The sequence below is a fragment of the Ahaetulla prasina genome, chromosome 7 (assembly GCF_028640845.1).
Source record: "Ahaetulla prasina isolate Xishuangbanna chromosome 7, ASM2864084v1, whole genome shotgun sequence".
Taxonomy (NCBI): domain Eukaryota; kingdom Metazoa; phylum Chordata; class Lepidosauria; order Squamata; family Colubridae; genus Ahaetulla; species Ahaetulla prasina.
In genome coordinates, this window is record NC_080545.1 from 6,584,548 (window position 1) to 6,597,875 (window position 13,328).

The window sequence follows — 13,328 nt, forward strand, 5'->3', positions numbered from 1 at the left end:
TTACTACCGGTTCTGTGGGTGTGGCTTGGTGGGTGTGGTGTGGCTTGGTGGGTGTGGCAGGGGAAGGATACTGTAAAATCTCCATTCCCCCTCCACTCCAGGGGAAGGATACTGTAAAATCTCTATTCCCGCCCCACTCCAGGGGAAGAATACTGTAAAATCGTCATTCCCGCCCCACTCCAGGGGAAGGATACTGCAAAATCCCCATTCCCTCCCAATCAGCTGGGATTCAGGAGGCAAAGAATAGATGGGGGCGGGGGCCAGTCAGAGGTGGTATTTACCGATTCTCCGAACTACTCAAAATTTCCGCTACCGGTTCTCCAGAATCTGCTGAAACCCACCTCTGGTGGAGTTACTTCTCAGTAGTTCCTATATTGGTGCACATCTACGACTGAATCTTGCCAGACTAAAGCAATTATCTGCATTGCTATAGATACAGATAGTCCTCAACGTACGACCGCAATGGAGCCAAACGTTTCCACTTCTAAGCAAAACAGTTGTTAAGAGAATTGTGCCCCATTTTATAACCTTTCTTGCCACAGTTGTTAAGTGAATCGCTGCCCTTAAGTTAGTTACACAGTTGTTGAGTTAATCTGGTTTGTCCGTTAGCTCAAAATCACAAACGGTAACCATATCATCCTGGTACATTGCAACCGTCATAAATATGAACCATTTGCCAAACGTCCAAATTTTGATTGCGTGACCATGGGGGATGCTGCGGCAGTCGTAAGTGTGAAAAACGGTCATGTCCTTTTTTTCAATGCCGTTGTAACTTCAAACAGTTAACTAAACAAATAGTTCTAAGTCTACGATTACCTACATACTCTGAACCGCTAGGGAGGGTCCACCTTTGCATTCTTCCTGCTCACCCGACTTTCCAAACTCAGAATAACCGAATAATAACAGAGTTGGAAGGGACCTTGGAAGTCTTCTAGTCCAGCCCCCCTCCTCAAGCAGGAAACTCGATACTATTCTAGACAAATGGCTGTCCAATCTCTTCTTGAAAATCTCCAATGTTGGAGCACCTACAACATGGAGGCAAGTTTTGTGGCTGCCGGCTCCTCCAGCAGCTAAATCAGAAGAGGTGTGAGAGTCAAGGTCAGCATCAAGGCAACTTGAGAGCTCCGAGGGGAAAGAGCAGTCAGGGTTGATCTCCTCTAGGACTGAGCGCCAAAGAATTGAGGCCTTTGAACTCTGGTGCTGGAGAAGACTCCTGCGAGTCCCTTGGACTGCAAGGTGATCAAACTGGTCAGTTCTAGAGGAGATCAACCCTGACTGCTCTTTAGAAGGCCAGATCCTGAAGAGGAAACTTAAATACTTTGGCCATCTAATGAGAAGGAAGGACTCCCTGGAGAAGAGCCGAATGCTGGGAAAGATTGAGGGAGTCTTCTCCAAGCACCAGAGTTCAAAGGTCTCAACTCTTTGGTGCTCAGCCTCCAAAAAAAAAGGCTTAGCCATTTTTTTCAGAAATCAAAAGAAAATAAGACCGTCCATCAATCGTTCATCCCTATGGTTTGGCCTCCAGACCCCTTATCTCCTCTGTTGGGAGTGTGTTGACTTTCATCACATAATGTTTCAGTAGGGAAGTGGAATTTCTTCATGGGCTTCAATGTTACAGCATCTTGAGAAGGTTGATACCGAAAGTCCCCCTGTCTGAATTTTCTTGAGAAGCTTAACTAGCTCTAGATAGCTTTTTTGGTGGGTCACAGAGCCACCTTGTGGCATTAGAAGGGAAGCATCAAGAGATCCGAAGTGGTATTTAGAATAGAATAGAATAGAATAGAATAGAATAGAATAGAATAGAATAGAATAGAATAGAATAGAAAAGAAAATATAGAATAGTATAGAAAATAAATAGAATAGAATAGAAAATATAGAATAGAAGAATGGAATGGAATGGAATGGAATGGAGTAGAATAGAATAGAATAGAATAGAATAGAATAGAATAGAATAGAATAGAATAGAATAGAATAGAATAGAATAGAAAATATAGAAAAGTATAGAAAATAAATAAATAGAATAGAATAGAAAATATAGAATAGAATAGAATAGAATAGAATAGAAAATATAGAATAGAATAATAGAATGGAATGGAATGGAATGGAATGGAATGGAATGGAATAGAATAGAATAGAATAGAATAGAATAGAATAGAATAGAATAGAATAGAATAGAATTCCTTATTGGCCAAGTGTGATTGGACACACAAGGAATTTGTCTTGGTGCATACGGTCTCATAAAGAAAAAATAAAATACATTCATCAGGAATCATAACACTTAGTGATAGGCATAGGTTACTAATAAGCAATCAAATCACACTAGGAAACAAATAAAACAATATAAATTTTTGTAAAGATATAAGCAACATGGTTATACTCATAAGTGGGAAGAGATAGGTACTAGGAAGGATGAGAAGAAGAATAGTAATGCAATCTTAGCAGCGGTGGGAATCACTTACCTTCCCTACCGGTTTGCAAATGTAAGCACTCGCTCATCTGCGCATGCACAGAAGGCGCGCATTACATCCTGGAGGGTGGGCGGAGCCTCCCGCATTCACCGCTACCGGTTCACCCGATCCGGAGAGAACTGGCTGAATCTCACCACTGAGTCTTACTGAATAGTTTGACAGTGTTGAGGGAATTATTTGTTTAGCAGAGTGATGGCCTTTGGGAAAAAACTGTTCTGGTGTCTAGTTGTTCTGGTGTGCAGTGCTCTGTAGCGTCATTTTGAGGGTAGAAGTTGAAAACAATTTATGTCCAGGATGTGAGGGATCTGTAAATATTTTCACAGCCCTCTTTTTGACTCGTGCAGTAGACAGTATATTTCAGAAAAGAATAAAGTTTTTCACACTTATGACCGTTGCAGTATTCCCATGCTACAGCATGATCAAAATTCAGATGCTTGGCAATCGGTTCATATATATATATATATATGTGTGTGACCTATATATATATGTAGGTCTTTGGTTATTCGGGTTTTCTCCCGCGTAAAATTGGAAGTGTCTTGGCGACGTTTCGACGAAGTCTCATTCGTCAACTTCAGGCTTCAGCTTCGTGCTTCTGGGAGCAAAGGTTGGAGACCCCTGATCTAGATCATCCATTATATATATATATATGAGACAGTTGGACAGTGTCCTGGGGTCACAGGATCCTCTTTTGCCACCTTCTGACCACCAGAGCAAATAGGGAACTCAGCTTCACATAACACCGGTGGCAAGGGTGGTCGTAAAACTCATTTAACAACTGCCTTGCTTAGCAACAGAAATTTTGGGCGCAATCACGGTGGTAGGTTGTGTCGTCCTGACACTGGGTTACTTTGCATTTTGCCTATTTTCTTTTCTTTTTTTTTTTTTTTAATAAAGGAGCTTTTTCCAGAATTAGATTTATGATTACCGGAGGTCCCACCGAATAGTCTAAAAGTAGAATTAAGGGATTGTGTCCGAACAAGCAACTTAAAGAGGCAGAAAACATTTGGTTCTCTTCCTTGATTCCCACTCCGAGAATCACTTTTTAATTAGAAAGCGAACATGAAGCACACTGCACGTTTATAGTTAGTTCTGCTTTTTTTAAAAGGTCTGAGCTAATAAGCAAAATTAGCTAAGATACTATTCTTTAGATCAGGGGTCTCCAACCTTGGCAACTTTAAGCCTGGAGGACTTCAACTCCCAGAATCCCCCAGCCAGTCCTCCAGGCTTAAAGTTACCAAGGTTGGAAACCCCTGATCTAGATCATCCATTAAAGAACCTGGCTGATGACCTAGCCCCATGATGGCCAACCTATGGCACGCGTAGCCATTTTTCCGGGCGCGCGAGCAGTCGCCCAACTCACCTGCAGCTGTGCATGAGTATGTGCCCCAGCTGGTGTTTGGGCCCCTGGTGCGCCTGCGTGCAATTCAGGGGACCCAGCTGGTCTTTGGAAGCTCTCCAGCGCATGCGCATGCATTTGTGCATGCACACGAGAGTAGTGGTGTGAGTGCTGGTGAGAGTACTAGCATTGCGCCCATGAAAACCACGCGCATGCACAGATGGTGTGGCTGCGTCCGCGGCGCACGTTGGGGGCACCCGTGAAAGCTGTGCGTTTGTGCAGATGGTGCAGTTGCGCACACAATGCATGGGGAGGAGCTGCGCGTTAGCATGGATGGCACACACGCGCGGAAAGCGCGTGAAGCACGGACCAGTTTGGCACTCAGCACTCATCCGAACCGGTAGCATTGTTTTACTACCGGTTCGCCCAAACCATTAGCTTTTATTACTACCGATTTGCTCAAACTGGTAGCATTTCACCCCTGGTATCATCAGTTTGGAATCGTTGCATAGCCACAAGGGACTCAGGTTCAGCCTCCTGTTGACCTTTTCCCAGCGCCAATTTAGCTTGGACTGTTAGTTGACCAATTTCTTACGTATAGGTAGCAATAATAAATCTTAATTCAATGAAAGCGCCTCGTTCCGATAGCACCTGATAAGAATGCCACCCCACCGGCCAGGAGATTGCAGACTAGGTACATCATATACCTCTTTATGAAATTCCCAAAATCGGGGTTGGGGGGAAGCAAGTTTCGTTGATGGAAGTTCCCCCACTGTAAATTATGCAGGCAGGAAGTGAACAACTCGACAATATCACTATCACTGAGTGTTGTACACTGTGGCCAGTCAGAGCCTGGCTAATTGTAGTGCTGCTGTTGTTGTTTTTCTCTTCAGAACATTGCCTGAAGGAAAAAAATCAAGCAAACAGAGTGAATGGCCTTAGATGTATCACCTAGAATAAGTGACAGGTGGGATTAGTTGAAATTGTGCAAAGAAAGATTCCAGACATTTCCTAGGTATCTGTTTTTCTCAAGAGCTGAAATAAACAGGAAAAATGCATTAGGTCCCTAAGCAGTTGACAGTCTATTTCTGCAATTAATGCTGTCGTTTCTTCTTAGTGCAATCCATTTATAAATTCTGTGTCGTGACAACACAGTATGTAGTTCCCTGGTTGGCGTAGTCAGGAATATTTGTGTTGTGTCTCGCCCACTTTCACCGCAGCTGGGGCCTTCTTATCTGCTTCCGAACACTGAGGAATGTCCTAGTATGCCTCCCGGCCCTAGCCCTGGCTCCATGCCCAGACAGGCTGAGGAGGAAGTAGTACCTCCAGCCCCCAGCTCTGGCTCCATGCCCAGGCAAACGGAGCAACTAGACCCCTCCCCCTCCCCCACAGCATGTGAGCCTGAGGAAGGTCAATTACCAACAGCTGCAGACTGGAGTGACCCTCGCTTCAGAAGAATTGATAGGCGGCGGCAACAGAAGGAAGGGAGGGGCAGGCCTGGATAAGTGCTGAGTCATGGAGCCACACCCCATGGCCTATATAAAGGATCTGCTTTCTGGCATTCTCTGAGTCAGGCAAAGTCTAACATATCTTGCTGAAGTCACTTTCTGGTCTCCTGCCTGCCTTGAGAACTTTGCTAGGACTTTGGCAGAGCTGCAGAGGCACGCCTGATTCGGATTTCCCTGACCCGGTCATCAGTGGAGGAGTGGGACACGACAATTTGTATGAAATGCTCAAAACACGTGGCTCCATGTAGTGTAGCTGTAGAGCAGGGGTCTCCAACCTTGGCAACTTTAAGACTTGGGGACTTCAATTCCCAGAATCCCTCAGCCAGCAAAGCTGCAAAGCTGGCTGAGGAATTCTGGGAGTTGAAGTCCCCAAGTCTTAAAGTTGCCAAGGTTGGAGACCCCTGCTGTAGAGCAGGGGTGTCAAACTCGTGGCTCGTGGGACGGATGCGTCCCACGCGGGGCACGGCCACACCCGGTTTAGCGAAGGGGGGGGGAAATCACGATATGTCACGTGATGACGCGAGTTTGACACCCCTGCTGTAGAGAATCCGGAGGGACACAAGAAGTCTCCATTTTCAAAAGTGACAATAAGATGGTCTCCTGGTGGTGTGCGCCAAGACTTTTAGCGGCAATTAAAGAGAACAAGGAAGATCCAAACCAATCCGAAGAAAGAACGAACTTTCATGAGGAAATGTAAGAGGAGTGGCAGAAGCTAGGGGCGGCGTCAGTGCCGTTGATCCTTATCTAACTCTAACCGGATGCTAATTATTACTTTTAATAATTAGTTCTACTTCTTAGTTCTAGTTTTTTTCGAGTTCTAGCTCTAATTATTATAAGAATCCTGTCCAGAGGCTGTTCAGCAACAGATCAGTTTAATCGGACCTTCACGTGTGGATTTGATCTGATCTGATCGTGCCTGACAGGAAAACTTTGGTAGCAAAAAACCCCCAAAACAACCCACCAAGGAATACTCAGAATTAAACCATCAGCCACAGATTTTATTCCAAGCTTTAGCACGTTGCCAGTTACAAACATACGTCAACAACAATGAAACAACATTTGCCACATTCTCCTTACCGCTGTCTCTCAAATAAAGATATGCTTAGCTTCTCAATTGCAGGTTTGATATACCCATGGCACAATTTAAACCTGTCATTATTATGAGGTACACATTTCCTACCTGGTAGCGGTAGCCCTCATGCTTAAGTCTGCTAATGCTAACCATAATTAGTGCAACAAACCAGCATACCACGAAATTGCAGAGTTACGGTACACTTACGATCAAATTTCTGCTCAAAACTCAAACCGCTGCCTTCTAATGAGATCATATACTCTGTATTTTGATACTTAAAAACAAAACAAAAATAACCCAAAATGCTTCCTTGCGAAAACATCTATTCTTTTTTCTTTTCTTTTTTTTTTTTTACAAAATGGTAAGGCAGAATGGAATATGATTTCTGATCGCTATGCAAACCTCATCCTCAAATTCATACAGTTCTTAAGTTTTGTTTTTCTTCTTAAAATATATTCTTTGTAAAATTTAGCTTTTTACGTAGGTCTGTACCGTATTTTGGAACAAAAAAAAAACCCATATATAAAATAGACTTAATTCCTAAACATAACCTGAACATCAGACAACACAAATAAAGAAGAACAGGTCAAGTGTGCGTCAAAATTTGACATGATAAAATTACACACTGCATGTTGTTAAAGCTCTAGTAACACATTCTTTTGATGGGGGAAACGGGTGAATAAACACATAATACAACAGAAAGTACTTTGGTCATTAGTACAGCAACAAATAAAATACAAAATGCCTGCGTTACTTTATATATAAAAATACCTTATACCACACAAGGTCAAACTGTAACAATTCTGCAGAGGAAGTGACTGTCTTACCGATTCGTTTTGCTCAGCTCCATTATTTTCTCTTACTTACATTTAACGATCACTAAGTTTTAAAACTCTTAAAACTCAAGGGATCAGCTGAGCAACGCAGGATCTTCCAGAGCCGTTCAACGTAATGCAACAGGATCTTTTTTGCCTGCTTGATTACAATTCGATAACGGAAGCCGACTTTCCTAAAGATGATTTTTTTAAAAAAAAACCAAAAACCAACTGATCCTTTTTCTCCAAATAACGATTGATCTAACCGAGGGATGTGAAACTCAAGGCCCACGAGCTGGACCTGGCCCCGTGGGGTGCTTAGATCTGGCCTGCGGGGGCCGTGCTGGAAACAGCCAAGGACCGGCCTGCAGTGCCTCTGCGAGCGAAAACGGGCTCCCAATCTCCGTTTTCAGCTAGGACAGCCTCTTGCAACCTTCTGCCAGCGGAAACGGAGTTCAGGAGGGGACTCCGTTTTCGCTGGCAGGAGTTTGCAGGAAGCCGTCCCAGCCGAAAACGGAGATTGGGAGCCAGTTTCCGCTCGCAGAGCACTCGGGCCGCCACATCCACCCCTGACACGAGTGACGTCAAGATGGCCGTGCTCACTCTGTCCACACCCACTCCACTGCCCCCCCCCAATCCTGATGCGGCCCTCAACGAAATAAGAGCTTTACACCCATGATCTAAACCTGTAAACCCCGATGATTTTAACTTTTTTATTGATTCAAATTTGGTACAGCTGCCCGACTCGGATGGACTTTTATGCCAAAGGCTATGAATTTCACCTGAGATCCCAGCTGCCCTTCAGCAAATACTCCCAGCCTTAATGGAGTGGCAGCTTGTCATAAGCAACTATTGTGCGCCACGTTGGCCGCTCAACTGAACGACAGAAATCCAGAGGATTCGGCGTGCAACTAGCATTTTCTCTGCCCCCCCCCCAAAATAGATTAGAGCTGTACACATTAAATCAAGGTAACTCAGTTATAGGCCTCACCCCTGTTCACTGCATAACTAACCACTAGTTACTAATATTACTACTAAAGCCAAAACTGACTAATACTGTCTATAAACCTATACATAGCTTTAGAAAATTACAGAAACCCAGTTAAATGGCTCTACCTTGAACCAGAAACAAATTGAGCCTGTCATTTTATGCTCATTTGTGTTTTGAAAACAAGCAAGAGAATCTCCTTCTGTGTTCTCAGATCACATCCGCAGCTTTTAAATTTGCAGTCAGACCGCCTGATCTGTAAATATACTCACTTCCAAAAAGTACACTGGGCGTAGTTCGGCATAGCGTAACTTCCTCCCGAGCAAAGAGGCAAACTGGGAATTTTGAGGGGGGGGGGGATATTCAGGAATTGAAGAATTTTTTTGGGGTGTGTGTGTGAGTGTGTCGAGAAAGACGTTTGCTGAAATAATCAATAAGCAATTGCTTATAAGCCGGGTTTAGGAAACCCAGTTAAATGCCTTTTCCTCGCACCAAAAATAAATTTCGTTTGTCACGTATTTGAAAACAAGGAAGAAAATTTTTCTCTCTCTGTGCTTTCAGTTTCAAATTGGAGTTTTGAAATCCGGAGTCTGATTTTTAAATATGCTCGCTCCAAAGTACGCAGGAAAGGGTTAGGAACGGCAGGGGGGCGGGGGGACCGGCGTTTCATCCTATAATTTAAAACATACACCTTATTAAGAAGTTCACTTTAAAGCCTCTGCGTGGTATAAGTCACATATACTATAATGTACTAGGGGGGAAAAAATGTTTGGGTTGAGCATACACCAGTGGCGGGATTCAGCCGGTTTGGTCCGGATCGTATGAACCAGCAGCGGCGACTGCGGGAGGCTCCGCCTACCAGCCTGTAAGTTATGTGTGACTACTGCGCATGTGCAGAGGGCCGTGCGCATGCGCAGAGGTGGCGTGTGCGCTCACATTTGCGAATCGGTAGGGAAGGTAAGTTAATCCCACCTCTGGCATACACTGTTTTTATGTCGAATCGCAAAGGCAAGATTATCGCCCCATAGTGCATCATAATATATCCTGTTTAATTTATATATATATATAAAGATTATATATATATATATATATAAAGATCGTCATTAAAATAACCACAAAAGTGCACATACTGAGCGGCAAAAGAGCTGGGCAAACAGCTCCGCGTTTTCAAATAAATACAACAGCTAGTTTTTATCAAAATATCTTACAGTGTAGTAACAGCTTACAATTATTGCTCGGCTAAAAAATAATAATAATAATAATAACAACAACATCGCGAAAGAGCACTTGTTGACTTGCTCGGTAACACCTTGTTGAAATTCGGTTCATGTTTAAACGACAGTTCCCGTGTGGATCCTGAAAATCCCTTGAGTTAAGAAAGCTGCTGGATTTTTGCATTGATGTTTCTTTTTTAAAAAAAAAAAAACAGAACATTTTTACTCCTCTCTATTAGCTCTCTGGCATAATGTGCTGTCGTTACAGTAAGCGTAATTTTCTACTGTAATTTTCTATTGTTACATACTGTAACAATATGCTGGTGTGCCGACGCCCTCTCTTCTCGGGGCTGGTAGATAAAACGTTCTAAATACTTGGTAATACTTTTATTCGATAAAGTGACTTTTTCCGCGCGACTCTGCTGTAACAAGAACGTCTTTAGCTTAAAAGGGGCTTCGTTTCTTTCACAAATCCGTGAAGCCGATCTGACCTGTTTAAGAGGACACACAACTGAAATTTCGAGGGTTGAGATAGCTCCATTATGTATGTATGTATGTATGTATGTATGTATCAGAGGTGGGTTTCAGCAGGTTCTGACCAGTTCTGGTGAACCGGTAGCGGAAATTTTGAGCAGTTCGGAGAACCGGTAGTAAAAATTCTGACTGGCCCCGCCCTCATCTATTCTCTGCCTCCCGAGTTCCAGCTGATCGGGAGGAAATGGGGATTTTGAAATGACCTTCCCCTGGAGTGGGGTGGGAATGGAGATTTTACAGTATTCTTCCCTGCCACGCCCACCAAGCCACACCCACCAAGCCATGCCACGCCCACCAAGCCACACCCACAGAACCAGTAGTAAAAAAATTTGAAACCCACCACTGGTATGTATGTAGGTATGTATATATATATATATATATGTGCGTGTATATATATATATATATTTGACCCTTTCGGCAAGCAAAGCCCGTTGAGGACTTGCGACCAAACACACTGTCAGCTAAAACGTAAGTTTTCTTTAAAAAATCGAAAAGGTAAAATAAATATTCAGATTGCACTAGACTGTCAGTTGTAAACACTTTGGGGTTTTGTAGTTTGTTTTTTTTCTCTCTCTCTCTTCCTCCGAGGATGGTCCGTAAAGAGATTATGAATCCGCTGCGGAGAGGCAGTTCAGTTTTCTCAGTTGTCGTCTTCAGCCCAACGTGGGCATCCCGTCTTGGAAGAGGGTCAGGATTTGATCTTCCAAAGCTGAAATTAAAAAACGGTGGTAAAGCCGCAAAGGGAGGAAAATTTAATAAAGCAAATTAGAAATCAGACCCAGGAGCATATAAAGAGATTGTATAATGTGTTGCTTGAAATAGATTCGGAAAAGGATTTGGTAAAGGATGGTATGATAAAATGGGCACAGAATATTCAGGAACCAATAATGTTGGAAACATGGGAGAAAATCTTAGAAATGTTAAGTTTACACAAGCACAGAATTTAAGGGAAAATTTTTATAAGATGTTTTATAGATGGCACTTAGATCCCAAAAAATAATAATAATAATAATAATAATAATAATAATAATAATAATAATAATAATAATAATAATAATAATTTAATTTGTATACCGCCCTTCTCCCGAAGGACTCAGGGCAGTGAACAACCAAATAAAATACAAAAACAAAGACATACAATATTAAGAACAACATTATCATGTTATGTATCCTGATATCCAAGCGAAATGTTGGAGATGTGACTGTGATGACGCTACATATTTTCATATTTGGTGGACTTGCAAGAAAATCAAGGCCTTTTGGATAAGAATTTGGTGGATTATTCAAAATGTCCTGAAGAAGAAGATAAAGTTCCTGCCGCAATTTTTCCTTTTGGGAATTATAACGGATTGCATAGTGACTGAGACTAAATTGATCTTGAATTTAATAACAGCAGCAAGGCTGTTGATTGGACAATATTGGAAGAAAAAAGAGTTACCTACAATAGAAGAATGGATATTGAAAGTTACTAATTTGGCTGAGATGGCTAAAATCTCAGCTTTTTTGAAAGACAATACGCAGGAGAGATATTTAATTGAATGGAAAAAATGGATTGATTATTTACAAAACAGATATCAGATTAAGAGATATAAGATTGCCTTTGAATAATTAGGAAGTATTATTTTATGTAATGGGGGGGGGTTGGGAAATGAAAAGATTTGGATGAGGTTAATTGGATTAGAAGGGAAAATTTTACTCTATGTTTGGTTTATGTATAACAATACCTTGTGATTGACCCGGGAAGCCGGGGGAAGGAGGGGAAGGGGTTTTGTGGGGGGGAGGGGGGAAAGGGAGGAAAATGTTTTTGTTTGTTAAAACTTTTTCAATAAAAAAAAAACGGTGGTAAAGCCGAAGATGGACCATCATCCTGCCATTAATCGTGTACGTGACCTCCTCTGGAATCAGAGGTGGGAACCTTTGCCAAGATGATAGAAACTATGCATGGAACAAATGCTCCTGGTTGGGGAGGGGTCCTCGGTGCTCTCTGAGCTGGGTGGTTTTCCTGCAGACGTTTCATTACCAAACTAAGTAACTTCATCAGTGCTAGCAAGGGAGTAGGGTTTGCTCTCCTATTGTACTAGTGGCTTGCTCTGTCAGCGCTGGTAGATGTGTCATTCCCAGCTAGGTTCTGCACTGAAGATGTTCCCTAATAGGGTAATGAAACCTCTGCAAGAAAATCACCAAGCTCAGAGAGCACCGAGGGCCCCACAATCCTCCTCTTCCTCTTCTCCTTTTCCTCCTCTCTGCAAATCTCCCTCCCTTCTACCGCTGATGATGTTACCTAGTTGGGTAATGAAACATCTACAAGAAAGCCACCAAGCTCAGAGAGCACTGAGGACCACACAGTCCTCCTACTCTGCCTCCTCCTTCCTCTTTCCTTTTTCTCCTCCTCTTTCTCCTCCATTCTCCTGCCTTTTTTCTCCTCCTTCTCCTCCCTCTTTCTCCTCCTCCCTTTTTTCTCTCCTCTTTCCTCCTTTCTCCTCCTCCTCCTCCTCTTCTCCTTCTCCTTTCTCCTCCCCCTTTCTCCTCCTCTCTTATTCTCTTCCTCTTCCTCCTTTCCTCTCCTTTTCTTTCTCCTCCTCTTCCTCTTCCTCCTTCTCCATTCTCCTCCTTTTTCTCCTCCTCCTCCCCCCTCCTCCTCCCTTTCTCCTCCTCCCTTTCTCTCCTCTTTCTTCCTTTCTCCTCCTCCCTCCTCTTCTCCTCTTCCTCCCTTTCTTTCACTCTCTTCCTCCTCCTCCACTTTCTCCTTGTCCATTCTCCTCACTTTCTCCTCCTCCCTTTCTTTCTCTCCTCTCTCCTCCTCCTTCTCCTCTTCCCCTTCTCCTTTCTCTTCCCCTCCGTGCTCCTCCTCTCTTTCTTTCTCTCTCTTCCTCCTCCTCCTTTCCTCTCCTTTCTTTTTCCTCCTCCTCCTCCTCCTCTCCACAAACCCCACTCCCTTCTACCACTGATGATGTTACGTCGGCAAGAAAATCACCAAGAAAACTCCAAAAGGACCCCACAATCCAACCCCAAGCTACAAATATTCCCTTCTATCAAATGCGAGTTGAGGGAGAAATACAATCTCAATAGAAAAATCTAAGCCTACAATTGTGCTGAGAAAAGTGTTTTCTTTTTCAAAGCCACATTGGGGGGGGGGGACTGTCACAAAGTTCTTCCCACTGAAAGTTGATCAATCATTTAAGTCAGTCAAATTATTATCTAACAGCTTTGAAGGATGCAGGTAACGGCTTCCATTTAAAGCTCTTTTTATCGCAAGTAAAATTGCAATAATTTTATTGCAATTTTATTGCAACTTTATCCAGTTGCGCCCCTTCCTTGACCGGGGTGCCCTATGTACAGTCACTCATGCTCTTGTTACCTCTCGCTTGGATTACTGCAATGCTCTCTACATGG

At 43.1% G+C, this 13,328-nt stretch overlaps 2 protein-coding genes across 5 annotated transcripts in view; one reads left to right on the top strand and one right to left on the bottom strand.

Moving 5' to 3' along the window:
• MAGI2 (membrane associated guanylate kinase, WW and PDZ domain containing 2) overlaps window positions 1-13,328 on the top strand; it is a 755,967-nt gene that overhangs the window by 740,391 nt on the left and 2,248 nt on the right. The gene's annotated exons all lie outside the window — the stretch shown is intronic.
• Window positions 6,290-13,328, bottom strand: part of PHTF2 (putative homeodomain transcription factor 2) — an 80,136-nt gene continuing 73,097 nt past the window's right edge. For all 4 annotated transcript variants that reach the window (XM_058190309.1, XM_058190311.1, XM_058190310.1 and 1 more), the window contains one exon: window positions 6,290-10,644. In XM_058190309.1, the coding sequence (XP_058046292.1) occupies window positions 10,624-10,644 (21 nt within the window). In that variant the 3' untranslated portion in view covers window positions 6,290-10,623. The remainder of the gene's footprint in view (window positions 10,645-13,328) is intronic.